The sequence below is a fragment of the Meles meles genome, chromosome 1 (genome assembly GCF_922984935.1).
Source record: "Meles meles chromosome 1, mMelMel3.1 paternal haplotype, whole genome shotgun sequence".
NCBI classification, from domain to species: Eukaryota; Metazoa; Chordata; class Mammalia; order Carnivora; family Mustelidae; genus Meles; species Meles meles.
Genome location: NC_060066.1, coordinates 185,184,714 through 185,211,047, shown reverse-complemented (window position 1 = coordinate 185,211,047; position 26,334 = coordinate 185,184,714). Strand labels below are relative to the sequence as shown.

General features: G+C 55.6%; 2 protein-coding genes across 18 annotated transcripts in view; both read right to left on the bottom strand.

Moving 5' to 3' along the window:
• Positions 1-90: 90 nt before the first annotated feature.
• SLFNL1 (schlafen like 1) lies at positions 91-9,068 on the bottom strand. Of its 4 annotated transcripts, XR_006820053.1 has the most exons (6): positions 6,273-9,068; positions 4,086-4,556; positions 3,714-3,857; positions 3,016-3,145; positions 468-538; positions 91-107 (listed from the first exon to the last, which is right to left on the bottom strand). XR_006820053.1 is itself a non-coding variant. In XM_046017411.1 (5 exons), the coding sequence occupies exons 1-4, from the start codon at positions 6,642-6,644 to the stop codon at positions 3,023-3,025; spliced, it is 1,110 nt and encodes a 369-aa protein (XP_045873367.1). In that variant the 5' UTR covers positions 6,645-9,068; the 3' UTR covers positions 530-624; positions 3,016-3,022. The 4 variants fall into 4 exon arrangements, 3 of the variants coding, with proteins under 3 accessions (XP_045873367.1, XP_045872210.1, XP_045874063.1); XM_046017411.1 differs by lacking the exon at positions 91-107 and having other exon boundaries at positions 530-624; XM_046016254.1 differs by lacking the exons at positions 91-107; positions 468-538 and having other exon boundaries at positions 2,510-3,145.
• Positions 9,069-12,612: 3,544 nt separating this feature from the next.
• Positions 12,613-26,334, bottom strand: part of SCMH1 (Scm polycomb group protein homolog 1) — a 182,533-nt gene continuing 168,811 nt past the window's right edge. For 11 of the 14 annotated variants that reach the window (XM_046005959.1, XM_046005952.1, XM_046006032.1 and 8 more), the window contains 3 exons: positions 20,991-21,185; positions 14,216-14,358; positions 12,613-13,268 (listed from right to left, as the gene is read on the bottom strand). In XM_046005959.1, the coding sequence (XP_045861915.1) occupies positions 13,143-13,268; positions 14,216-14,358; positions 20,991-21,185 (464 nt within the window). In that variant the 3' untranslated portion in view covers positions 12,613-13,142. Of the gene's footprint in view, positions 13,269-14,215; positions 14,378-20,990; positions 21,186-26,334 lie in introns of those variants that run through there. The other 3 variants (XM_046005993.1, XM_046006008.1, XM_046006036.1) reach the window with 3 other exon arrangements.

The following is a 26,334-nucleotide window of genomic DNA, read 5'->3' as shown; positions in this document are numbered from 1 at the left end:
GCAATGTCAGTGTGGTCCGGGACATGCCTGTGTCACCTCGGTGGCCAGCACCCGGCTGTCCTCGGTGGGATGGCCTTAAGTGCATGAGCCCATCGTCTGCACAGAACCTGAGAGGAGGCTTTCCTTTTCGTGGGAAACCAGAATTTCCCCCCCGACGGCTTCAAATTTAGAATCCCAATATAGAGAGATGCAAAGAAGCGTGGGGGCTGCTTGGTCTTGGGGGGGTGGCGCATGTTATTCATGGGGTCCCTCCTCCTGCTGGCCATGGATGTGGCCCCTCATACATGTGACCCGGGAGCGGCGGACCGACCGCTGTCAGCCAGCAGGACCACTTTCTCCACCGCTGGTCCTCCCGTCCCCCCGGGCTTGTGTGTCCAGGGCGGCGTCCCAAGGGCTTTCTCCCCAGAGTGAGGGGCCCATTGCTGCCGTGGACACCCACCCACCCACCCTCTGGCCGCCGAGCTCACCTCCTCGTGAGCCAGCTCCGTTCAGTCCAAGGTGGAGGCTCAGGCTGGGTTGTCTGTCCGTGGTCAACTGCCTTTCCTCACAGACATTGGAGAAACCGGGGCGGGGAGAAAAATGTTTCTCTCTCAGCGTTTAGCCCAGCTTCCCTGTCAGGGGGATCTGGAGAAGAAGTGGGCTTCCCTGTGTGCCTGTGCTTGTGGCTCAAGGCCGCCATCCGCACTGGGGCCCAGAGGCTGGGGTGCCCACCCTGACCCAGCAAGAGCGAGCGAGCCCCCCTGTGTCTCCGCTTCTCGTGGACCGAAGTAAAATGGGTCCCTCGCAGGGCTCTTCATGCCTGTCTTGCTACCTGGAATGCGGCTAATGGGGTGGGTTCTAACCACCATTCCCAGCTGGTCGTATAGTCTAAGTCGTTTCTGTATGAGCCATTCCCCAAACTGAGGGCGCTGAGGAGGGTGACCGCAGCGCTCCCTACGACGGTTGAGGACTCGGTTGTGTGTGGGATGGTTTGCAGAGGTCACGTAGCCTCTGCTGACCTGTTGCTAAGTGCTGGCCACTTGGATGACATTGTGGAGAAGGGATCCTGCTGGCTCTCCTGGGCTGGCGGAGCCTGAGCGGCCCTGCACCCTAGGCTGCGGCCCGGGGACCAGAGCCCTTCAAGCCAGCTGGTCCGGGCCAGGCTTAGCAGCCTGGAGCAGCTCAGCAACACGGCGGCTCTTTGTCGCCATCGGCTGTGTCCCAGGAAGGGCACTTCCAAGGATTGCACTGCCCAGACCAGCATCTGGCCTGTGCCGGGCACACGGAAATTGCCCACAATTGGCCCCCCATGACTTCCTCAGCAGCACATCCTCTGTGCGGTTCTCACGGAGCCTCTGAAAACTTGGTTCTGGCCCTATGTTTAGGTGACCGAGGGGCCCAGTGGATGAGGAGCAGGACTTGGGTAGGTAACATGTCACGAGAGAGGCCTCCCTTATTAGCTTGTGGGTAAGTGGGATGAGCAAGTCGCCGAGCAGCTGAAACACACAGGCGGGGTCTCCTGGCTGACGAACGAGGGGCTGTGGGGCCAGAGCTGCTCCATCTACTCCGTGGATGCGGCCAAGGACCTTCAGACCAATGAGGGAGAGCAGGTCTGTGCAGGTGTGTTGTGGGCCCTCCTGGGAAATGCCCCATTTGACCGGGTTCCATGGTTTTCTAGTGGCTCAGACCCGAAGCAGAGTGTCCCAAATCCCTACCCCCGGAAGGGTGCATTCTACTGCAGGGAGGGGACAGCAAGGAAAGCGACGGAGTGTGGCGAGGCTGTAAGCAGGAAAGTAGGGGAGGGAGGTGTTATGTGCAGTAGGGCTGGTAGAGAACTGGCTATCCCCTCCACTCGGAGGTGGAGCTCAGAAGAAACCATCCTGCAGCTCTGGGGGAGTGGCCTTTCAGGTAGGGAAGCAACCAGTGCAAAGGCCCTGCGGCAGGTGTGTCCAGGAAACAGTTGGTCACTGTAGCAGGGCACACCTGCTCAAGGGACAGAAGGGGCTGAGGTCAGATGGGCCAGGTTGTGCAGAACTGTGTAGGCTGCTGTTCGGACTTTGCTACTGATGAAATGGGGAGCTCTTGCAGGGCTTTGAGCCCAGCATGGCATGATCAGACACTGGCTCGAGTGTGTCTGTTTTTGCTGGTGGAGATGAGGGGAATGGCCAGAGCAGAAGTCCTCACCAGTGGCGGGAGGGTGCTTGGGCTGGAGGTCACACCCTATGCAGGTGCTGGTGGGTGCTGGGGAGGCACACTGTCAGGGTGATGATGACTGAGTGCCCCTGCTTCCTGTCCATTTTACTGTCTCCTAGACGAGGAACTGAACAAAAAGGTAGCAGTTTACCCCCAAGGGACCTGGTCTTTAAGGCTGAGCTAGAACAGATTTCAACTGTCTGGGCCCCACAGCTCTGGGTGGGAGGAACCTCTGACTGGCTCAGCCTCTTGGACAGAGAGATGGGCTGGGCATGGGACTCAGGACGCAGCTGCATCCAGCTGGCTGACTGAAAGGCCTAGAAAGAACCATCCTTGCCACAGGTGCATGTAATTTATTGATAATCATAAATTCCAGCAAGCCCAGGGTGGGGGTTGCAGGGTGGTGGCCTGTCTGCCCCATAGCCACGGTGACTTGTATGTGTCTGGCCATCTGCAGAAGCGCTTTCCCAAGAGAACACATCCTTTCTGGCCTGTCTCGCCGCTGGGTCAGAGACCCCAGCCTGGGCAAAATGGGCATCTGAGGAAGTAGTGCAGTCCCTGACAGCTCGGCCCTAGGAGGGCTCTGGCCGAGCTTTTACCAGTTCTTTCTGGAAGTAAGGTTCCTTGGGGATCAGGCTAAGAGTCGTTTCTCAGCTTCATAGACCGGGGCCTGCTCCGGATCGAAGCCCGCTCGGGCAGTTGTTGAAGGAGCGAGGACGGACGTGCTGTTCTGCTCGAATCTGCCTCTGAGCAGCCCACACAGCTCTGAAGGGAGACCTTGGGCTCAAAAAGAGGCGGTCCCGTGTTTGCCGGTGGAGCCAGCCCTGCGGCCCGCACACTCACCGGGTGCTCACAGGACGCAGCAGGTGCAGGAGACGGGCGCGCGCTGCTGCAGCTGCTGCTGGAGCTGCTCCTTCTCCGCCGTCAGCGCCTTCAGCCTCTGCTCCAGCTTGCTCAGCTCGGCTGCCCACTTCTGCGGGGGCCACAGAGGCAGAGGTCCACGCTGGGGCCGCCCGGGCCGTGCCCCCTCTGCCCGGGGCCACACCCCCTCTGCTGGGGTCCAACGGACCCAGGAAGAGGAGACCCAGAAGGGCCCAGGGAGCGGGAGCTACTGGAGGCCACTGGGAGCCAGGCCCCCGCCTGTGCAGCCGCCCCTGACAAGTCCGAGGGAAGTCGACTGACCTGAGGCCTACCAGCATCCCAGAGCCCGGGCTGACCCATCCTCTGCTGTGTCCTTGCCCTGCCCTGCTTCCGGGCCACCTGGTGTGGCCCTCTGGAAGAGGCTTTTTCTTGGGACCGTGTCTAGCACTTAGTGCCTCCACATCATAAGGGGCTCCCCACAAAGGCTTCGGGATGGTCTTCAACCCGAACCATAGGACACTGTCCCAGCTCTCCCAGCCACGTGGTGGGGGCTGGCACACAGCCGCTGGGGGTGTTCTCCCTGGTGATGGAGTACGGCAGGGTGGTGGGGACATGGTGGGGGGGAGAGCTGATGGCATGCCCCTGACCGCGCAGTGAGTGGCCCCCGCCCGGGCACTCACCTGCCTGCACCACTCCTGGATGGCGTGGCCAGACAGCGGGCCCTGGATGCTCCCGTCCCGCCGCAGGAACACCTCCCCCTGGTCGGTCTCATAGAGCTGCGGCTCGGCCTGGGCCCTGGGGGCGTGCACGCTCAGGCGGATCACCTTGGTAAGGGCGACAGCTGCTCTGGTAGGCACCGTGGCCCCCACATCCCACATCACTCACTCCTGGGGGCAGCCTGGTGCGGGGGGGTGTGCTTCCCGCCTCTGCTCCGGTCGCTCCCCCCAGTGCCCCTGCCCTCGGCCCCGCCCAGCCAGCGGAGGAGAGGTTGGCCGTCCCTCGCTGAGGGCCAGGGACCAGACAGACCCCAGACCGTCCCTGCGGCGGCTCACCTTGAGGGGAGTGCTGCCGGCCGAGGCGCTGACCACGGGGATGAAGGAGAGCGTGTAGGCGTCGGGGAAGACCTGGGGCTGGAAGCCCTGCAGGATGGAGTCCACTAGCAGGCGCACGCGGTCCTCGTCGCGGTGGCCGCAGCGGACGCCCTGCACCAGGCCGCTGTCCTCGACGCCCACGAACAGGCTGCCGCCCTCGCTGTTGAGGAAGGCGCACACGTAGCGCCGCAGGTGGTGCTTGAAGGCGAGGCTCAGGTACTCGCCGCCCCCGCGCTTGAACTCCACGCTGCGCGTCTCATTGCCCAGGAAGGCACCCTGGAAGAGGCGCTCCTGGCCCTCGATCTCCTGGCGCACGATGGCGCTGTCGGAGCGCGTGCCGCCGGGCTGGCCCCGGGACACCCGCCGGGCCCGCGCTGGGGTGCTGTGGGCGGGGCTGGGGTTGGAGCGGGGACTTGGGCCGCTGTCCTCCTCCTGCAGGGACGGGGACCGAGAGTCAGAAGCCCCGAGCCTGGCAGCGAGAGAGACAGGACACCTCCTTCCGCCTGGGGCCCACACACTCAGGCACCCCGATGCCCCGCCCAGGGGAGGGGCCTAATTCTGCCAACCGTCCTGGGCCAATGAGGTAAACCCGCCGAGCCAAGGACTTGAACCACCACTGCTCCCTCCTGCCGGGTGGTGGGAAGCATGGCGGGTCTGACACGCTCTCCTTCCCAGGGCTGGGAGCTGGAGCTGCTGTGGCCAATGTCTTCCCTCTCAGTTACAGACAGGCCTCTGAGTCCCGGGGCCAGATCACAACAGGACGTATCTCAGCACCTGAGGTCCGCTGTGACAGGTCTCTGAATCATGAGGCGGGATTCCAGAAACCCATGCCCTTCCTGGTCTCCCTGAAACGCCTGCCTGTCGCTTTCTAGACCACTGACCAGTCCTCCTGAATCTCAGCCCTCTTCCAGCCCTCCTGAGACCCCTTCCATGGTTTCTGCGCTGTTCCTGGGCTTTGCGCATGAGCAGGCTTGTGGCCACCGGCCCAGGTCTGGGCCTCATCACTGCCTCCCCACCTCCAGGCTCCTCCCATCCCATCCACTCCCCTTGCTGACCCTGGAGGCAGGATGACTCTCACTGCCCCCTTACTGGGCTTTCTGCGGAGGTCCCTGGCTCCTTGCTGCCTTCCAGTCTCCCTCAGTGGCTTCTGCGGCTGGGGGCGCCGTGGGGGCCCATCCCTACCAGCCCCATGCCTCCCAGAGAAGACAGCTTATCAGAAACATGAGGAAATGGTCACACAAACATGAAGTCAGGCTCACAGGTCTTGAAATGTCAGTCACAGAGCTGCTCAGTTCTGCAACAATTTAAACACCACAGAGTTTTCATCCCCAAAGAAAAGGAAAACCAAGACCACCTGTCTCACGAGGGCCCAGCCATAGCCGCAGTGAGTTGGTGCTCCCTTCCATCCCCCATGGAGGCCACCGTGCCGCACCCCCCCACACCCTCCCTCCTCTGCTTTGGTCTTGCGGCCCTTGGGGGCCCGGACCCCGCCCTCTGGCCCAGCTTTTCCCCTTAGCTCCTCACAGCCTTCAGCAGAAACTCCGGGGGCCCCAAATGGCTTGCCGTTCTGCAGATGGGCCGTCACCCCCCTCACCGTGTCCCCCTGCCTAGAACGTCCTTCCATTCCCTAAATCCCAGCTGGGATTTCAGCTCTTCTGTGCAGTTGTCCCCGCAGCCCGCAACTTAGTGACTGGCTGTGCCTGGCTCTGCTCAGAGAGCCGGACCCCCCGAAGGGCAGGGCCATGCCTTTGCTCTCTGCTTTGTTGCCTGGCCCGGAGCGGACACTGATGTTGTCAACTGCAGGAATGAGGGGGGCCGAGGAGGAAAGGCCCTGGCTGGCCCAGACCTGGAGGATGGAATTCAGAAGGACCCAGGGAGGAGGCCCCACACTTTGGCCTTCATTCATTCCTGAGCTTCCAGGCTGGAGACGAACTGTAAGCGGCAGCTGCTTCTGGGAGTGAGCAGACAGCAGTCAGCAGTTGCCAGCCAGTCTGCCCATCTGTTCCTGAGCCCTCAGACACACACCTCCGCCCCCTGCCCTGCGCCTCCAGCACAGGCCATCTTGGCCCAGGCTTCTCCCGCTCCCGCTCCCGCTCCCCGAGGCTCTGGGGCTCCCTGGCCGGGGTGCTCCGGGCCAGCCTCACTTACCTCCTTGCCGCTCGAGGGCCCTGGGCCCTCACCCAGCACCAGCTCCTTCCCGCGGGCCGCCAGCTCCTTGGGGATCTGGTGCTCCTCCAGGGCCGCTTGCAGGCGCCAGGGGAGGGCAGCCAGAGTGGCCTCGTGGGCCGTCACCTGCACCAGCGCATAGGCCTTCCGCGGGCGCCTCACCACCTCGATGTGCTCGCGCGCCACCGGCAGCTCCAGCCGCTCCAGCGTGTCCCGCAGCAGGCAGGCGAGCACAGGCACCGAGAACTGGGGGTTCAGGTGGTCCACGTAGAGAATGTGCGTGCTGGGGGCGGTCTTGGGGCCTGGGTCCTCGGGCGGGGACTCCTGTGGGGGCTGCTTGCCTGGGGGCTCCATGAGGGGCTCCTGCACCTGGGTTTGCTGGGATCTCTTCCTGGGGGGTCTCTGGAGAGCTCTCCCTCAGAAGGGCTTCTGGGAGTCCTCACGGACCGCTGTTCCTCCCGGGGCCTCCCAGGGGACTCAGGGGGTGCCGAGGCTCCTGGGAGGTTCACAGATGGGCAGGGGCTGGGCAGAGCCAGAGAGAGGGAGGAAGGGTAGAGGGCCAGCTGAAGGCGCCTGCCACCAACCCAAGGCCTAGGACAGGAAAGAGGGGAGTCAGCGCTGAGGTGGACAACAGAGCCTGGGGGCCTGCCCCTCCATTCCACAGAAGGGAAGACCGAGGGGAATGTGTCTCAAGAGGGGCAGAGGGGCCCAGGACTCAGGTCTGAGGGCCCTGCCACTTCCCTTTCTGGGCCCTAGGCCTCCTGTCTTCCCCCATGACCAGTCCACAGGAGGGAGGAAACGCTTTGGATTTCCTGCCCATCAGAGATGACTGCTGCCTCCAGGCCCCAGGGAAGCCTTTTTTAGGGGCCTTCGGTGAGGAAGCCGTCACCCAGGGCTCTGAGGACTGGCAGCAGCCACTCTGCTGCTGCTTCTCGCCCGGTCCGAGCTGGTGTGAGCCTAGCAGAGGCTTTGAACCAGGCAGGGCTAGCCGGAGGGTTTTAGAGCAGAGGACCCCTGACAGATGAAGGCTTTAGACCCTTCCCCAGAAAAATGGCCTTTGCACGTCTACAGCTAATTTGAGGAGGCTCATGGTCTGGTCTAGACACAGTCCAGAGAGCAGAAGTGAGGAAGTGCCGAGCCAGTGCCATTTAGTACACCCCCTTCTGCTGGGCCGGGGGCCTCATGCCTGACTGTGTGCCCTTGGCAACCAGCAGCCCCTCCACTCACCCCCACACACCAGGCCTCCGCTCTGTGGGGCAGCGACCACTGGCCTGCATCTTTTCAGTTTGGCTCCTTGAGATAGTCAGGGCCTGGGGACCAGTGCGGCTGGGGTGGGGGCCTTCCGGACAAGCAGGAACAGGAGGAAAAGGGAGGCCTGTGACCCTCATATCCTGATGGTTGCTGGGGGAGCGTGGGAGATGCCAACCCTCAGCTCCCACGGACCCCTGACCCTTGACCAGCAGCTCCCTGGAAGGGGGGGTCCCCTGGGGGCCTGGCAGGAGAACCGAAGCTTCAGGAGAAGTGGGCGGGGCCTGTGCAACCACCTCTGTGATCTCACGGGAGTCAACAATGCCTTCTTGGCTGGGCTGAGGCCCAGGGCTGGGAAGTCAATCCTATTCCTATTCCTATCCCAAGGTAGAGACACACACTACAGCTTGGCTGTGTGGCTCCCTCTGGGCTGCTCCGGAGTCCAGGGGCCAAGGACACACTTCCTCCTTCTGTAATGTCTCTCCTGGCCCCCAAGGCCACACAAGGCCTCTGGTGCCACAAATCCCCACCTTCCCCTTCGGTCACCAAACCCAGGCTCCACTGAGCACTGACAGCCCCGACACTCCCAGGATGAATTTGAGCACACATGGTTGGTCTCGGGGCTGCCCCGGGCAGCAGGCCTGGCTCTGTGCCCGCGACGGAGGTTACCGGCCAGAGGAGCCCTGAGCTGCCATCCTTTTCAAGGACAGGGCTGTCGCCTGCTGTTTGACAGGGACGGGGACATGGGTGATACACAGCCTTTGTTAACACAGAAATCCGCTCTTGGGTGGGGGAGGGGACTTGGAGAAATGGTTTCCTTAGGCAGATGCAGGGAGCTTAGGTCCTTCTGGAAGTCCTGAGGCAGGGAGGGAGGAGGGAGGGCAGAGGCAGATGCTTCAGGCTGGGGAAGCTGCTGGGCCATGGGGACTGCCCCCTCCTCTGGGCAGCCAACCTGCAGAGGCCAAGGGAGTTCTGTTGCTCTTAGGGACGAGGCAGAGAGAGCCTGGACTGGGGTGCTGCTCTGGGAGAGGCAGTGAGGAGGAGGAGGCTGCGAGATTCCCATGCATTCCCCCCATTCCTCTTCAGGCCTGTTCAGCCCCGGCCATCACGGGCCACTCTCAGAGCTACCCCAAGGCGGGGGCTGTAGCTGCCCAAGAAGGCAGGTGGAATGCAGTTGGGTTGAGTTGCCCGAAATGGCTGGTCAGGAGAGAGGCCCCAACAGACCAGGCATGTAAGCACCCCCAGAGAACAGGACTCCCTTCTTGAGGCCTTGCTGTCAGGCCGCCTTGTGCACCAGGCTTTTCACGCTGATCTGACCGCCCACACTCCTCCCACTCCTATTGGGAGTGTCCTCAAACCCCCGAATTGCATGTGTCCCTGGGACCTTTAACCAGCACATGTGAAATGCATGTTAGTTCCCCTTCCTTCTGCAGGGAGGGGTGGAAACGGTCACTGGAAGGCACCAAATACATTTACACAATAACATTTCAAATACTGAAACGTACTGCAGTGTAACTGGGTTATTTAGGGCATCAGGCTTTCTAACAGGCCACTGGGCAGGGGCAGACACAGGCTCAGTGTTACGGGGTAAGCAGTCCCTTTATCCCCTCACTGGATGTCCGTGACCTTCCTGACAAACTCTGCTTTGTGCCAGAGGGAAACAACTCTCGAACTTAAAGTTAAGAATGTGAGGCGGACCCAAAGAAGAGGGAGGAGAGGGATGTCCACTTTTGTGGCCCCACGTGGCCACAATCCCTGAAACCACGTCAAGGATGGATGTCTGCGTGAATTGCCCTGGGAGGCCAGCCGAGGAGCAGAGTGCTGGGGCAGCGGTGGGGACTGAGCTCAGCCCTCGTGTGGGAGCGGTCAGGAGAGCAAACTCTGGAACTTGGGGGGAGAAGTGGTGTGGACGGTGCCTTTGCCATTTGGGCCCCATGGCGCTCCTGCCTGTCTTGAGCCCACCCCTGGCCTATGGGCATCTGCCTGTTGATTCCCACCGATCTTTGCCAGGGTCTAGTCCCAGCCACCCATAGGTGTCTTGGGTCTAGTGTCTTTACACTGGGACTTGTCAGCTGTGGGCTCCTGGAAGCACCCTCAGTGGCTTTCGTGTTGCAGGCGGGGCATAAATGGAGTTGTGAACCTTGGTGGTCATGGTCCCTGGACTGCAGGTTTCCAGCTGTGGAGCCTCCCTGATTAATGGGGTGACTGGGATGTCGGGGTAAGGAGGCTGCAAAAAGGTGAGGGACGGTGAGGAGAGGGGTGTCTGGCCTCGCCAAGACAGGAAGGTTCTTCAAGTTTTTAGTTTCGGTTGTGGGGACGAGGCGGGGGCCACCTTCCAGCTCTTCCTGAGGAGGGATGGTGGCATCAGTGTGAGGACAGACACCATGTCCACCTGGATCATCAGAGCCACAGCCTGCAGAGATCGCCGGTGGCACCTAAGTAGAGCCTGGATTCTTCTGTCATCTCCTCAAGCACGTGGGCTTCCTGATATTCCTCAGCGCTGGAGTCAACATCCTCTCCTTGTCACAGTATTGGGGGGGCATGTGAAGCTGGTGCCGGGGGGCGTCTGTCCCCCAGTCCCAGATGCCTTCCCATTTTGTGAGGGGCTGGACTGTGGGGCTTCAGAGTGGTCTCCCCTGCGCCGCGGCTGGTGCTCTCGGGCCTGCCACAGGCCCCTTCAGCTTCTCTGGATGACTGTGGGTCACTATTTGAAGGCTTGGCTGTGGGAAATAATTTCAAAAGTTTTTTTTTCCCCCTCCTGAGAAGACATTCAGTTCTGACCCCAGGAGTCAGGGCAGTAAGAGTGAAGAGGTAGCGAATCCTTTCCCCTCCTACAGAATCTGACATTTGGTTACCTTTCTAGTTCTGTTCCCTTGAAAAACAGATGAAAGTGGAATGTCAAGTGTTTCAAGGCAATGTTGCGTATGGTGAGGATGAACCTGAGCTGTGAATCATCAGGACTAGGAGCAGAGCTTAAAAGCCACAGCTCTGGGCCTCCTTAGTGCGCAGGCTCCATGGGGCGTGGCCCTTGCAGGGACCCGGAAGCGACGCCTACGGAGTCATGACGCCTACGAACCAGGGAATTATTGCTCCCTCCCGGCACACTGATGCGAAGCCAAGGTGAAGCCCTCTGCTCCCTGCTATGTCCCATCTCCTTGCACCCGAGCTGTCCCCTGAATGGCAGCGGGCTCTGCAGGAGTTTCTGACAGCCATCAAGGTGAATGCCACCCCCAGGGTAGCCTGCGGAAGTCTTGAGTCTGAACGGTCAGCAGGATCTGGGAGCAGACCCCCTGGAGGGTGTTGCAGGCACCCTGAATTAGCTATGGAGTTTGGGGCCAAGTACCTCAACTCTCTCCCAGCTTTAGTTCTCCCACTTGCACAGGGCAGGGTGAGGCTGGCCTGAGAGAACGCACGTAAACAACTCCGCACAAGCAAGCTGGCGGACCATGCTCCTGGTGACGGGGGCGTGGCTTAGGGGAATGCTGGCCGGCTCCACAGGCACAGCCCTGCCCCAAGTCGGGCAGGGCCCCCGTTCTGGTCCTTCAGGCCCCGCGTCTGTCTCTTGGGTAAGGATCACATCCAGAGGTTTATTGTCAGGGTTCCGTAAGGCCCTCTTTGGGAGTCCTGCAGAGGATCGGCACAGCCCGGGGATCTGTGGAGAACCGAGCCCTGCTCTGGTTGGGCAGTCCTGACCCAAACCACATCATGGGCACTGTGGTGAGAACCTCACAGGGGTCATGTGCAAAGGACGTTATCCCTTAGTCACCATGGTGGCACCAGCCAGGGTGAGAGCTGGTGGGACGCTCAGAAGTCTCCTCATCTGAAACCCTCAGAGCCACATGGGCCCAAACAAAGAAGGGAAGTAACCCACCCAAAGCCTCACCATAAATAGTCTGACTAGAACTTCCACCTTGGCCTTGGTGTCAGAGCACTTGGCTTCAAACGCCTGCTTTCGTGCTTCCTGTGAGCTGACCTTACATATCCTCATCCATCAAATGGGTTTGCTGTGAAGATTTAATGAGCTGATTCTAATACCTGTGGAGTAGTTCACGGGGCCCACAGTGATACGAGAGTGCCCGTTATTACAGATTTTCCTGCACGCTGCTCTCTCCACACCTCTCCCAGCAGAGATGAGTCTGGGGGCCCTGGCCTGGCATGTCTGGCCCCAGGTAGGCGCAAGCTGGGCAAGCCTGTGTCTCTCCTCACCCCATGAAGACGGCGACGAGGATGAACCCAGTCATGGTGGCTCTCGAGGCTGCTGACCCAAAAACTGCTTCCTGCTCAGGCTTCACGCAGCTTCCACGCTCCCTGTCTCACTGTACCAGAGCGCTGCCCCCTGAGGGCAGAGAACGGACTCCACACCGCCTTCCCAGTGGGCATCTGGCAGCCAGCCTGCTTTTTAGGGTTTGCTGGAATCAGAAGAACCCCTGGGGATCACCCTGTCTACATGCCTCCTTTAAGGATGAGGAAAATAGGGCCAAGAAATGGGGAGTGATCTGCCATTGGAGGTTCAGTGCTCTGTAGACTGGTTCAAACCACACTGGCATCTAAATCGGTTTTTATTTATAAACAAATTGACATAAAAGAAGTCCGGATGGCAGCGGGGGCAGCTGTGCTGCTGACTTGCTTATAAAGGAAGCGTTTGGACAGGTGAGGGTACAACCAGATTCCAGCCTGCAAACCCTTTCCTCCCATCCACCTTATAGCCTTCGTGGCTGAGAATCACAGGGCCTAACCTTCCTCGGCAGTAGTTCTGGCCCAGGCAAGGAGCTGTGGTGGGGGGCAGTGTGGGACAGGGGACTCCCATTCCCACAGATGAGGCCCGGGGCGGCAAAAGGCCCAGCGGAGGAAGAGGGGAACATGACAGAACTCTGTCCTCCCTATGCTGAGTTATATGGTCAAGGCTTGAAGGATCTGTCCACCCCACAGAGAAAGTGCCTTCGGGCGATGTCCTTGTAAAGGGCCTACACGTCTCTGGGACCAGGGTGGCACAGACTCTCTCCTCCCAAAACCCAGTGTCTGGAGTGAGAGAAGTATGTACTGGGGAGCTTGCCCTAGTGCCAGAAACAATAAATTTAAACAATAAGAAAAGATCTTTTTTTAAAAAAGGTAGAGGTTTGCACCACGAGTCTGGAGTCTGGAGCTCTTGTGAGGAGGTGGCAGGCGCTGGGGGGCAGTGGGGTGCCGCACTGGGCCCAGCAGGTGGCTGGGGGCCTGGGCCCAAGTGTTAATTCAGGGCCCTATCCTCTGAGGCCTCAGGAGTCAGCCCCTTCCTCCATCACCTGAGAGGTGTTCAGTCTAAACGCCCAGTGAGAGGCCAACCAGGCTTGAGAAATAAATACAGAAGGACCTCAGAGGCGAGGCCGGGCTGAGGGGAAGAGCAGCGCCAGCCCCGGGCCACACACTCTCCCCTCCTCAGTCCTTCATGGAAGGACGTATCATGGCAGAGAGGGGGAGCAGCGGCGGCTCACACAGCCTCCGGAGTCCTGAGGCGGCCCTGAAGTCCACCAAGGCGCTAGCTGGGGGCTGCTTGGCTCCCTGTTCCAGGGAGAATGCTGACCCCCTCTGGCGGACCCCACAGGTGTCCAGACTGCACCTCCTGGTTCAGAACTTGCCCTGCTTCAGCCGGTCAATGTGGAAGGAGAGCTTGAGAGCGGGCCCCAGCTTCAGTCCCATGTACTTCATCATCATGTCGCTGCGCAGCAGGAGCAGGGCCTTGCCGTCGATCTCCTGGGGGGGGGGGCGGGGAGGGCCGTCAGAGGCCTGGCTGGTCCCGTCAGCAGGTTCTGCACCACTAAAGCCAACCCGCTCCCCACAGCTTCTGTGGTCCCTGCCCCTCCCACCCCCACACCTACTACTGAGCCCAGCAGGTGCTCCTTCCCAGCGCTCCTCTGATTTCCTGTCCCTGCTGCCTGACGCCGTGGCCCCACCCTCCAGCCGCTGAGGTCCGGCTCCCTTCCATCTCTTCCAGTAAGCCCCCCACCCCCGGCCCTCATCAACTGTTACTCTGTGAGTTGTCTTCCTTCCTGAGTGGCCAGGGCCCCTCTGTGTGAGCTAGGCTCAGAGCAGCTGTGAGATCTTTAGGCTTGACCCCAAAGCACCCCCAAACCCACCAGCATGAAAGACTGAAATGATCTATGAAAGGCAGCCTGAGCGCCCAAAGGGCAGAACAGTACCAAGTAGTGGGGGCTACAGGGAAATGCTCCTCAGATCAGGAGTATGGTCACTGCAGGGGGTTCAGAAGCAGTGCCTGGTCACCCAGCCAAACGGTCACTTGAAGAGATGCTCGAGGTTCACAGAAGAGCAAGGACAAGACCGGGGCGGACGTGGCTGGAAAGTGGGAGCTACCTGGCCGGAGACTCTGAGTTGGGCTGAGCCCCCTGATTCTCAGGCCAAGGCAGGCCGATGGGAGAACAAGCACTTCTAGGAAAAGAGGAGAGTCCTTCCCCTGGGCCTGAGCCCACTGGCCATGCACCCAGCAGGCATGTGACCAAGTCAGGCCTATACTACAGGAGTGGGCTGAATTCGGTGCCCAACGAGGGCTGCTTGAGACACAAGATTCTGTCTCTGTTTTCAGGGTGTCTCCTGTGCTCAGTTTAAAGGGACCTCTAAGAGTCTACAAGTTGTGGAAGCAAGACTCCCAGTGGACACAGGAGAGGTCAGGCAGGGGCACCTACGTGTTTGCGAAAGAGGTCAGCATGGGGTCCAAGCTGAGGGTCAGCTTCCCGCACAAACTGCATCACGTCCTCCACTGTCCATGAGGAAGGGTCCCGGCCAGTCAGTCGAGAGGCATCCCGGCTTTCCAGGTAGCGGTCGGAGCCTGCAGGACAGGAGGGAACCTGCCATAACGGGTGGGGACTGGTTTGTCATGCCTACCACTCTCCTTGGCATGTCCCCATGGCCCTGGGGGAGGCTGACGGCACTGCCGGGGCAGAGCAGAGAACTAGAGGTGGCTGAGGGAGGGAAGCATTCTTCCACAAAGGGATGTGGGTCTGAGACTGTTCTGAAGGCAAATCTTTGTTCTTTAGGAGTAGATCTGATTCTGGAGAGTCTGAAGGAATTGTACAGTAAGGCTGTGGTTCTGCCTGGACCTGAGTCAGCAGTAACAATGAGTAAGGCGATGTCATTGATTCAGTGGGGGCCTGGGGGGTAAGGCTGCTTTTGCCTTGGCTCTGGGGACCATTTCTGGAGAGACTTTGGGAGATAGGCAAGATTAGAGCCAAATCCTTGGGGTCGAGGGAGAAAAGTGGTGGATGATACCCTGTGTCTCATCCAAGGCCTGGGGAGTAGCTAACCTTGGGACAGCATAATAATGCATAGAGGCAGAAAACAGTTTTGCCTGGGCTGCCAGGAATCTCAGTGTTAATTCAGGGCTTGGCTTAGAGCTTTTATCTCATTCTTGGCTCAAATCCAGTTCCTCCCATTTCCTCTGTGTGATCTGGGCTCTCTGAAATCTGAACGCCTTACCACATGCATGGTCTAGAAGGTTCTCCCATCATCTGGCCTTTTCTACCTTTGACGGCATCTTAACCCCCATCCCCATCCCCTTCTCGCCATGCTTCAGCTTTCTTTCTGCTTCGTGAGTAAGCTATGCCTTATTCTTTGACCTTCAGTCTCCTCCAGTCCCCAGGGCTTTGCATATCTGATTCCTTCTCAATATTTATCTCAAATATCAATTCCTCAGAAGCCTTCACTGACCTCCTAGCAAAAGTACTTCATTCCCCACAGAGCTATTCTCAGTCTAATTACTCTCCCCTTTACCCAGCACATACCACTACCTAAAATAATTTCATGTATTTATGTTTATTGTCTGTATTCTCCTATTTTCTGTCCTGCTATTTCCTTGTGATACCATGGTTTTAATAAGAAACATACATATGCAGTCTTTGTCCTGTTTCTGGCACAGAGCTCCCCAAATTCTTGGAATTTCTTAAATGGTGAGAGAAATAAAGGGGTCTTTTGTTATTTCTAACAAGCCCTTTTCAGCCACACCTGAGTATGTTCAGGAGGTGACTTCTGGAAAGCCCCTAAGGATGGGGGCTGGTTGCCAATCTCCCTGGGAAGGAGAGTCGTCAATGACTTCATCAATTGTGCCTGTGTAATGAAGGTTCTGTAAAGAAAACCCAGAAGGATGGGGTTTGGAGAGCACCCCGCTGGTGAGCACTCAGAGGTGTGGGGGCGTGGCACCCCAGACATGGCATGGAAGCCCGTGCCCCCTCCCACAGACCTTGCTCTGGGCAGCTCTTCCACTGGCCGTTCCTGACTTGTATCCTTTCATAAAAAGCTGGTCACCTAGTAAGCACCCATTTTCCTGAGTGCACCCGAGGAGGGGATGGTGGGAACCCCTGACTGCCAGTCAGAAGCCCAGGTGATAGACGGTCCCATCTCAAGTGGCATGGGGTGGGGGGGCAGGCTGGTGGGATATGACGCTGTCTCCAGATGGGGTCAGGATGGAGTTAAGCTGTCAGCCCCCCAGGGGGTGTGGCACAACTGCTGGGTGTGTGGAGACACCAACTGTCCAGTGTCAGGGAGAGGTCCTGTTGAGTAGCAGGAGGGGGCAGGCTGCTGCTCCTTCACAGTCCCCAACATGCAAAGGATGCCTGGTCTGCCATGACAGGTGCTCCAACAGGTTTGCTCACTGAGTGGAGGGTCACACATAATAGCTACTTGTGCACTTTGCTGTCTCCCTGGCCGGACTACATCTGCCTTGAGGCAGGGACCTTGCCACGCTCCTGTCTGTATGCTCCCCACTCAGGAGATGCCAGGTGCACAGCTGAGCGCTGAGCTGAACCATGCCTACAAAAGCAGCAGGGCGTACTCTTCAACTGTCTCTTGCAAAGGCTAAAATTCTCCTCCATTTCCCTTCACTCTGGGTCCCAGCTCTAAAGGTCGAAGCACGCTTGCCTTGGCCCAGCCCTGCTCCTGGGGGAAGTGACTCAAGCACATTACGTTTCAGACTCAGAGGTGACACCGACAGATGGGGGGGGAAGATGCTGGAACAAGCAGAGTGCTTACAGCCACAGAAATTCTGATGGCTTTTTAGGGGTGGTGGCAGACAGGAAGTGGGAGAGGGCTCTGTGAGCCAGCCACTTCTCCCGGCCCTAACCGTCCACCGTGACGTGGCCAGAGAAAGCAGCGGCAGGGATGGTGGGGAGCAGAGAGAAGATACACTCATGGGTGTGTCTCAGCCCATCTCAGGCACTTCCTCCACCCAGGGGAGCTAGGAATCAAACACACGCACCATGATGTTTTATATATCTGTATCTACGTATCTATTATGTGTCTAGATCTATGTATACAAATCTATGTAGATGTATAAATATGTATGTATTTATACATATTTATACATAAATATTTAATGGTTTGTCAGCCTTCTTCTGTTAGAACACATACTCTAGGAGGGCAGGTGGCGGGTTGGGAGAGATATCTCTGAGACGGGGACCCTTGAGCAAAGACCCTGAGGCAGGAGAGTGGCCAGAAGGCCAGCAGGCCAGCGGGAGCGAAAGAAGAGAGAGGGGTAGGGGATAATATCTGAGAGGGTGTGTGGGGATGTGGTGGTACGGGTCACAGAGGACCTCGTATACCACTGAAAAACCACTGACTTCCTGTGCAGTGGGTCGTGGAACAGAAGGCAGAGGAGTGACTTAACCAGCTTACAAGGGAAGAAAGCACTCTCAGTCCGTGCTGGAAACAGACACAGACGCAGGGCGAGGGCAGAAGGGAGATCAGTCTGCTGCTCTCTCTGTCCAAACAAGAAATGGCTGTGGCCCGTCCCAGGTGGCAGCACTGAGTGTGGGGAAAGGGGTCTGGCATGTGAACATTATAAGAGAACCCTCCCACTGGCAGCTTGTTTGCCCCTTAAAATAGCCCTTGAAGCTAATAATACATTATATGTTTATAAAAAAAAGGTAAAAAAAATAGCCCTTGAAGGAGGCAGCATCATCTTCATTTTAGAGATGAGGGAACCAAGGCCCAGAGAAGTGAAGTAACTTTCCCAAGATCACACAGCTAGGAAGATGACAAGTTAGTGCCCCAAGTCTGGCTTTTCCTATCCTGGTTTCTGCATGGTCTGCACCGGGACTCTTCCTCATGCCGGATGAGTGCAGCTGGTGGTTACTCCTCAAGGAAGGCGAGGGTCTCAATCAGAGAGTGACTGAGACAGAAGCGGCATGGCTAAGGCAGGAGGCCAGACTCACAAACTGATGCCCACTCATCCTCCATGAACGAAACAGGAGCGGACAGACTCAATAGCTGAATGCTTTGAGAGAAACACTTCCAGCACCAAACAGAAAGAATCTTTCGTAGCTTTATGAGGTTCTTCAGGATCAAAAGAGATCTAGACCATGACCTGGCCAACAGACTCCTGTATTCCAGAGGGACAGCAGAAGTGCCCTGGGGACACTAGTGGCTCTGAGGCCAGTGCCCCACAAGGCAGCAGTCAAGAAGCAGTCCTAACAGAGAGGACAGTAATGTCCTCACACTGGGGATTGATTCAGCTTCCCAAATGAATTCCCTGCTTCCAACTGAGCCTTGTCACGCTCCTGTGAAAATACCAGGCCACTGTCACCACATCCCTGGTACACAAAAGGAAGGTGGGGGCCTGAGAGGTGAGAGGACTCCTTCAAGACTCGAGGCAGGGAATCAACTCGCAGCTCTGCCTGGACTGCAGAGCTCCCCACGCCCCCATGCCACCTTGCTGGGGTGAGGCCTGGGAGGGGTATCCCGGCCTCTTCCCACCCTAACCTCCTGCTCAGTCTCTCTGAAAACTGTGTCTCCTGAGACCACTTCTCTCCACTGCAGGCCTTGTCCATGGAATCTTCTTACACTTCCATAGCCTGGGGCAGGGGAGGCCACAGCATGGGTGTGGAGGTGGCATTTTCCTGTCTCTCCAAGGCTGCTTTTAGGCCATTCTCCTATGAAAGCTCCTGTTCTTCAGAAGCCAGATGAGTCCCCAGCCCCCTGCTCTTCCTGATCACCGCGCCTACAGATCTCTGGGCTTTTACCCCTTGTTAAATGAAGACCGTTTGGTACATCGGTCACTGCCTTGTGCTCCAGCCAGGTCCCGTCATCATCACCCTGGGAGGCACACACCAGTCAGCCACCTTGCCTCCAGTGACCTTCACCTCCACTCTACTTCAAATACCTCCTGCCAAGGTCGCTGTCTGCTGCTTGCCATCACTTGGAACAAATCCACTTCAGACATTTAAACATCCCTTGGACCCCAACCTCCCATCTGGGCACCGGCCCTGGACGTCAGTCCACTAAACCCATCAGACTGACTTGCGGTCTCCCCCATCCTTCAGCCATGCCCCAGCGGCGCTCCTAGCCCAGCCTGCCCAGCTCCAGTGCTCATGACCTAAACAGCTGTCCCCGTAGCTCCATCGCTCTTTCCCATGCTCCCCAACCCCGGCCCTCTTGCCCATCTAGCTCAACAGAATACTTTAATTCTCAGTCTTTTCTCACCCCACATCTAGGTTTCCAAGAACCAGAGAAGAAAACCACGTCTCTTGCAAACTGGCAAACTAGTCTCCAAGCACAGCTGGGCTTTGGAGTTTCCCACAGACCATTCCCTTCTTCTCACTCCACTCCCCCATCTTCTCTGGACCAGTCCACTCTGCGAGTACCCCTAAGCTCTTCCCTACATGGCCCTCTCTCCTTTCACTCATGGCCACCATTAGTCTTCCCTCCGGTCTCAGAGAACACGGCTTCAGACCGACCCATCTCTCTATGCCCTTCCCCTTCCCCTTCCCCTAAGCCTTCCCACCACAGCCACACCTCACTCTCTCCTCTCTCTGGTAGTCTTCATTTCTCCTTGGAAGGCTCAACTTGTCTGCTGATAAACATGCCCAGTGTGCTCCTGCTCTTGAAGACCTCCTTTGAAAGGTCACTAGTTTTCTTTTTCTCAAACCCTCCCTCACACCCCACCGTGCAATCTGTCCTCATCGCCTTCCACCGCCACTGAAGCTGCTCCTGCTAGGGTCATCTGTCACCCACTCATCACCACATCCCACCGACAGCTGACAGTCCTTGTCTCACCAAATCTCTGTTGTGCTGCTCGCTCTCTCCTTAAAATACTCTCTCTAATCCTGGCCACCACAATATCAGATTCTGCTTCTCCTCACATCTGACTACTCCTTGGTCTCCTGGGATCCTCTTCCTATTCCTACTTCCTGAACTTTGCTGGTCCCCAGGACGCCATCTTTGGTCAATTGTTCTTTTCCTTCTACACATACACTCCTGGTCATTCACCCTACAGCCTCAACTACCATCTATATGCTGATGACTCCCCAGTGTTTATCTTCAGCTCAGCCCTCTTCCCTGAGAATCAGTTCTGCAGAGCCAGTGCCTGCTGGAGGTCATCTCGATGGCCCATGGTCTCCTTGCCTTTCTTTCTCTTCTAAGGTTGGTTCCCTCTCTCAGCGAATGGCACTACCATCTCCCTGCCACCCCATCTAGAACCTGAGACATTCCTGCTCCCTTCTTTCTCACCATCCTCAAATCTGATTAAATCTACCTCGTGAATAGTTTTTTAATTGCTTCGCTCTTCTACAAACCTTCTACCACTATCCCAACCCAGGCCTTCATCTGTTCTGGTCCGGCCCACTCTACACTGGGTCTCTTCCTTCCTCGGGATGTCCTTCCTCGGATGCATCCTCAATGCAGTAGTCAGGTAGCTACTCAAAAGACATACCTGCTTAGGTCTCACCTCTAATCAAAAGCCTTCAGCAGCTTCACATTGCCTGCAGGATCCACTTCGAACTCTACCATGGCATTTGGGTCTTCTGTGAAGGAGCCCCTGACCTTTCCAGGCTTTTCTGTTTGATGTCCCACCATGGCATTTTATGCTCGGCAGCGGCACAGCGCGTGGAGTTCCATGCAGACCATCCGTACCAGTTCTTACCTGTGCTCTTGTTCCTGCTGTGTGCTCTTCCTGGACAGCTCTCCCTCCCCGACTACCCCTAGTCACCACTCACACGGCCAAGCTTTTAAATCGCAGGCAGGGTGTCACTTTCTCAAGGAAGCTTCCCCTGGAGCCCCAGCTTGGGTTAGGTGTTCCTTCTTGCCATTTTCCTAGCACCCAGGCATATCTCTGTACTCAAGATGATGGTTACAATTATATGTGGAAGTGTTTCTCTCTCCCGTAAGACTGAGCTCGAGGACAAGAACTGATTGATTTTTGCTACCCATGCCAAAGGCAGGTGGTGTTCAAATCAATGGCTAATAACGGATGGTTGTGTCCTTCCCTGTCCCTTTGGCTCTAGGCCTTTGGCTCTCAGCTTCCATTATTCCCAAGCCAATCCCAGAGCTTCAGTTGCCTTCCAGGTACCTAGCCAGGCACAAATGTAAGTCTAGAGCCCAGTCCAACTCCCACTCCCAGGTGGGGGGCAAGCAGTGCTCGCTGAGGAAGGAGGGAAGGAGGGAAGAAGGGTGGGAGATCCCGGGTAAGCCTACCCCTGGAGCAGAGCCGGCGCACAGCTGAGGCAGTACCCAGCGGGAGGCTGCAGGATGGAACCAAAGGCCGGTACCCATGGGTTCGAAGGTTTTGGGAGCTGCTGACAAGGTTGGTGGGATTCAAGGTAGAGTCCATTGAGTCTGAGTGTGGCTCCAAAGACCGGGTCAGACTCTTCCCCAGAACAAAGCTCTCACCTGGAAAACAGGAAAACCAGAGTTAGAGCAGGAACTGGCCTGGAATGACTTCCAGGGCACTGGCCTCCCAGGTACCTGTCTGGATGGAGCGAGAGGCAGCCGGACAGAGCCCTCGGCTGTGTCTCAGGAGGCCTGTATACTAGTCATGGTTCTGGCTCTCACTAGGTGGCCTTGGTCAAGGCCAGTGCCACTCTCTGGGCTTGGGTCCCCTTAGAGACTCTTCCTTTCAGACTAGATGGCCTTTGGAGTTTCTTCTGGTCTGGATGTCTTATGCTTTTTCTGGATAAGGCGAACCTTAAAACAAATAGAACTATTTTAGGAAGAGGCCGCCTCCCTATACACGAGATGGCAGCGCAGGGGATAGGGGTGCTGGAGAAGAGATGCACTTGCTTGCGTGAGGGCACTTTAGAAGGTGACCCTCTCAGCCAGCAGGACATTTCAGAAATGCTCTTCGATGCCTGGCTTAAAGGCCTGTCAGTGAAGGGTCTGCTCCTATGTTCTCTTCCTCCTTTGGTATTTGCCTCATTCAAGAGAAATGCCCCATGGAAGCTGGGCTTGTACAGTGGTGAGAGCAGGGCCATGGAGACCAGCATCAGGCAGCCCCTAACAGAGTGCTCCAGAACCTAAAGCAGGCTCCCTCTCATGGCTGGGCTCTACCCGCATCAGGTCAGTTCTTCAGCCCTGGTCACAGCGTCTCTGCCTGTGGAAGGCGTCTTGGGGCCTGGGCCACACCAGCATGCTTTGTGGTTTTTCTTAGAGGCCGACTGTTTAGGTCATGCTTGGGACTCACTGTGGTCAAGTGATCCAACACTATGGTCAAGAACATTGTCTGGCACATAGTAAGACCTCGGTGGCAAGATGGCTTAGGATTTTAGGACTAGTTTCTAATACTCACCTGAACTTGCCTGGTAACCAAGGAGCATAAAGGCAAGTCGAGCAGGAGACAGCTACTGGCCCTTCTCTCAGGGAGTGGGCTGGTGAAGCCCTTCCCCAGGAATGGTTCTGAAGGGAGAACTCTGGGCACCTGAACCATAGCCCACCCCTTTTTGCAGATTAGCTTTCAGATTCCTGTTTTCCAGGAAAGATGACCGCAGCAGCGTCCCCATTTGAGACAAGAACAGGCACTCAAGTCAGCAGACAGGAGGCCTGTGTTCTACGCCTGGGCTCCTGCCTTTCCCTAGTATTTGATCCCAGGCAAGTTGTCTGTTTTCTCAGCACCAGCTTCCTCATCTGTAAAATAGGGGGAAAATCACCCTCTGTCCTGCTGAGAAATCAAATGAGAAGATGGATTTACCAAGGTGGGGAGCTGTCATTTGATTTCTTCTTCACTCAGAGTTAGAGGCAAACCCAAGTCCTCTGCAATAGCTCAAGGAAAAGCTGAGATCTAGTTTCTGTGTGTGCTGGCAGGACAACCTCACCTTTCTAGCCCTCGTTTTACCCGGCAAACACTGGGGATAGTACCGCTCGCCTCACCTGACCTCACAGATGTGAAGAATCACGATAGTACTCGGGCTCCCCGGCTGCTGAAGCAAGTCAGCCTGTCTTGCTCTCAGCGATGCTAGGAAAGGCAGCTGAGACCTGGAGTCTGAGTGGAGGGGCCTGGCAATCAGGACGGGTGGCGCCTGGACTGGCAATGTCATCACATCTCTCCCACAGAGATGTAGCATCACACCCACTGCTCTGGCAGGCCCCAGAGCAGACCGATGAGACAAGGGCCCCGCTGCCTCAGTGAGACAAGGGCACTGGAAGAGACTGCAGTGGCTTCATGCTGTGCTCCATGGTGCCCCGAGGGCCTCCACAGGGAAGCCAAGTGAGTAGGGCTCTGGGCCTCATCCCAGCTGCTAGCACAAGAGCTCTGGTTTTAACTTTTATGCCCCAGAGTTTTCATATAAACTTCTCTTTGCAACAAGGAGTTCTGCTGCTAAAACAAAAGAAACTTGGCCACCACTGGCCCAGGGGTCAGAACTTAGGGCTGAAAGACTTGAGTTCTATTTCTGGCATGACCACTGGTCAGTGATCACTGCCTTTTTTCTGGGATTCAGGTTGGCCATCTATAAAAAGATGCTTAGCCTCACATTTGTTAAACATCAACTTAAATGAAATTTGCTGTGGATGTGCTAGACATATGAGAACAGTCAGCATGAGAGGGAGCTCATTCCTTCACTGAACACATGTTCGTGTACTAGCTGCTATGCTAGGGAGGGGTACGCAGAAGGAGACAGGTAAGGACCTTTCCTTATGCACTGATTTTTAGTGAGAAGCAGATTTTTCTCTATCACCTTGCTAGGCTACCTTAAAAACTAGAGTTCCCAGGGGAGGATGGCAAAACTGGTGGGGAAGAGTCTAGAAATTATGCAAAGGAGAAAGAGCCTGGGAATGTGCAGTCCACAGGAAGTCAGGGGAGACAAATACCCCAAGGGCAGTCATGGGAAAGGAAGAGACCTGGGCCGTAGACTGGGTCTTTTGAAAAGCAGAGAGTAAAACAGAGGGCAGGAATTATAAGAAGACAGATTTTGGCTCAAAAGGGAGGGCATTTTAACCATCAGAAGTGTCCATGAAAACACAATGTCTGAGATGAATACATTGAGATAGATTAAGAGTAGATCAGACAATATAGAAGAAAAGATTAGCTAACTTAAACATAGCTACAGAATTTATCAAAATAAAACACAGAAAAAAAGGCTAAAAATTTTTTTAAAAACATTATTACTGTGGGAAAACTACAAGAAAATTCATATATATTTAATTGGAGTCTCCAAAACAGAGGTAACAGAAAATACACATGGAGAAAGAATAGCAGACATTTTTTCAAATTTGATAAAAACTGTAAACCCACATGTCCAAGAAGCTGAGTGGACTCCAAGCACAACAGGCATGAAGAAAACCTCACCAAAGCATAGCATAATCAAATTGCTAAAAACCAGTAATAAACAGAAGACCTTAAAAGCACCTGTGGGGTGGGGGTGGGGGACCCACATAATCAAAGAGAAGAATGACAGCAGACTTCTCATCAGAGACAATGCAAACCAGAAAACAATGGGGTGACATCTTTTAAAGAAAGTGCTGAACAACAAAAAAGTCAATTCTAAACTCAGCAAACGTATCTTTCAAAAGCAAAGGTTAAAAAAAGACTTTTTCAGAGACACAAAAGCTGAAAGACTTTGTGTCCAATAGAGCCATAAAAAGGAGAAATGTGAAGGGAAGTCCTTCAGGCAGGAAGAGGATCTGAAACTCTGGCTCTACACTGAAAACATGAAGATTACCAGAAATGGTAACTATGAAAGGGTAAATTAAAAAAAAATCTGTTCTTTTATATTGAGAATGTTTTTTCTTGTATGTTAAAAAAAGTCTTTAAAAGATAATTAATTACATATTGGGGCACATGGGTGACTTAGTTGGTTAGGTGACTGACTCTTGATTTCAGTTTGGGTTGTGGTCTTAGGGTCCTGAGATTGAGCCCTACACTGGGATTCTCTCTCCCTCTTCTCCTGCCCCCTTCCCTACCTCTCTCCTCCCCCACCCAAAAGTTAATTATCTATTTAAAGTAAAATAATAACAATGTAGAATGGGTTTTACAAAATGTGGAAGAGTAAAATGTACAGTGACAACAGTACAAAGGCCAGGAGGTAGATAGTGAAAGTACACTGGTGTAGGATTCTTACACAATATGTAAAGGGATAGGTTTATGGCTTTAAGGTAGGTTGTGATATGTAAAAAATGTATAATATAAACTAAAGCAATCACTGAAATAAAGGAGTTATAGCTTATAAGCCAGCAAGGAAATAGAACAAAATCATAAAGAAACTGGATTAATCCATAGGAAGGCAGAAAAAAAGAGAACAGAGGAAAGATGGAACAATTCTCTCCACCAATAGCTTTTGTCTTTGTTCTCTGAGTTGCTGAAAGTATAGATCTGGTTCCTTCATTTATATAATTACACTGTTATATTTACATAATTTTGATTATGAAAGACAAGGTCAGGGAAAGCTGAGACCAAAGGGAACACAATTATTATACAGGATAAAGTAATTTGGAGTTACCTGCTGATAGCTGGAAAAGGAGGAGGTATGGGATGAAAGGAATAGAGAACAGAGGAGAAAATGCCCTGAACCCAGAGTGGGCCCCAGAAATGGCAGCAGGCTGAGGTCCAAGGTGAAAGAGGCTGGTAAGATATATCCTGTAACAGCTTATAAGCATTAACACAAAGTGGTTGGTTGTTTGTTTTTCTTGTTTTTGTTTTTTAAGAGAGAGAGAGAGCACGTGCACAAGTTGGAGGGGGGAGAGGGAGAATCTCAAGCAGACTCCCCGCTGAGCGTACAGCCTGATGCAGGGCTGGATCCCATGACCCAGGATCACGACCTGAGCCGAAATCAAGAGTGAACAGCTTGACCAACTGAGCTGCACAGGCACCCCACTGACAAATATTAAGATAAAACAAAAACATTAAAATGCTTACTGTTCTTTGTGGCAATTCCTCCCCTGCCCAAACTTCAGTATAAGTTTATCACAGTCGATAGCCCTGTATTCGTTTCTCTTTAGGGAAATGAAGGCCGGGGAACCAGATCAAATGTTTGGGGTAAAGCAGCTTAGGCAGAGACAGTCAGCTAGGAGAGTGGTCAGGGAAAGAGGGAATAAGAATGGAGTCAGAGCAAGAAACCTAGTCTGAATTATGTGGGGTGGGAATTCATTTTGTTATTTAGATGTGGATACTGAAGGAAAGGATTATCCCCAAATCTAAGAGGACTCACAGAGTCCCACACAAACCTTCAGCTGGTCTCCCTGACTACTGGGTCGCTCCACACCCATCCATTCTCCCGCACAAGACCCTGAGCCACCTCTCGGAAGCACAGGCCTGGCTGTGGCCCTTCCCTGGGTCCTCACTGCTCAGTGATACGAAGCCACTAATGTGGTCAGTTAGCTTTTCCCACTGGGCTGCTGCTTGCACTGCAGCCCCATCTCCCACAAGCCCCCGGTTCCTCTGACCCGGGGTGTGCTCCCCTTTGTCCCTCCTGGTCTCACAGGCTATTCAGTCAGCTGGAGCATTCTTCATCACACCCCTCCCTCCATCGCCTTGGGTCTGTGGCATCTTCACCTGGTTATCCTGCTCCTTCAGGTCCAGGACTTTCTTCTGGAAAGTCTTCCCTGACAT

Excerpts from the sequence above, each read along its gene's own strand:
- SLFNL1 (XM_046017411.1), bottom strand. The coding sequence starts at position 6,644 with ATGGAGCCCCCAGGCAAGCAGCCCCCACAGGAGTCCCCGCCCGAGGAC. Across the intron at positions 4,557-6,272 it reads GGCCCTCGAGCGGCAAGGAG|GAGGAGGACAGCGGCCCAAG; the intron begins GTAAGTGAGGCT and ends CCGTCCCTGCAG. Across the intron at positions 3,858-4,085 it reads CCGGCAGCACTCCCCTCAAG|GTGATCCGCCTGAGCGTGCA; the intron begins GTGAGCCGCCGC and ends GCCCTTACCAAG.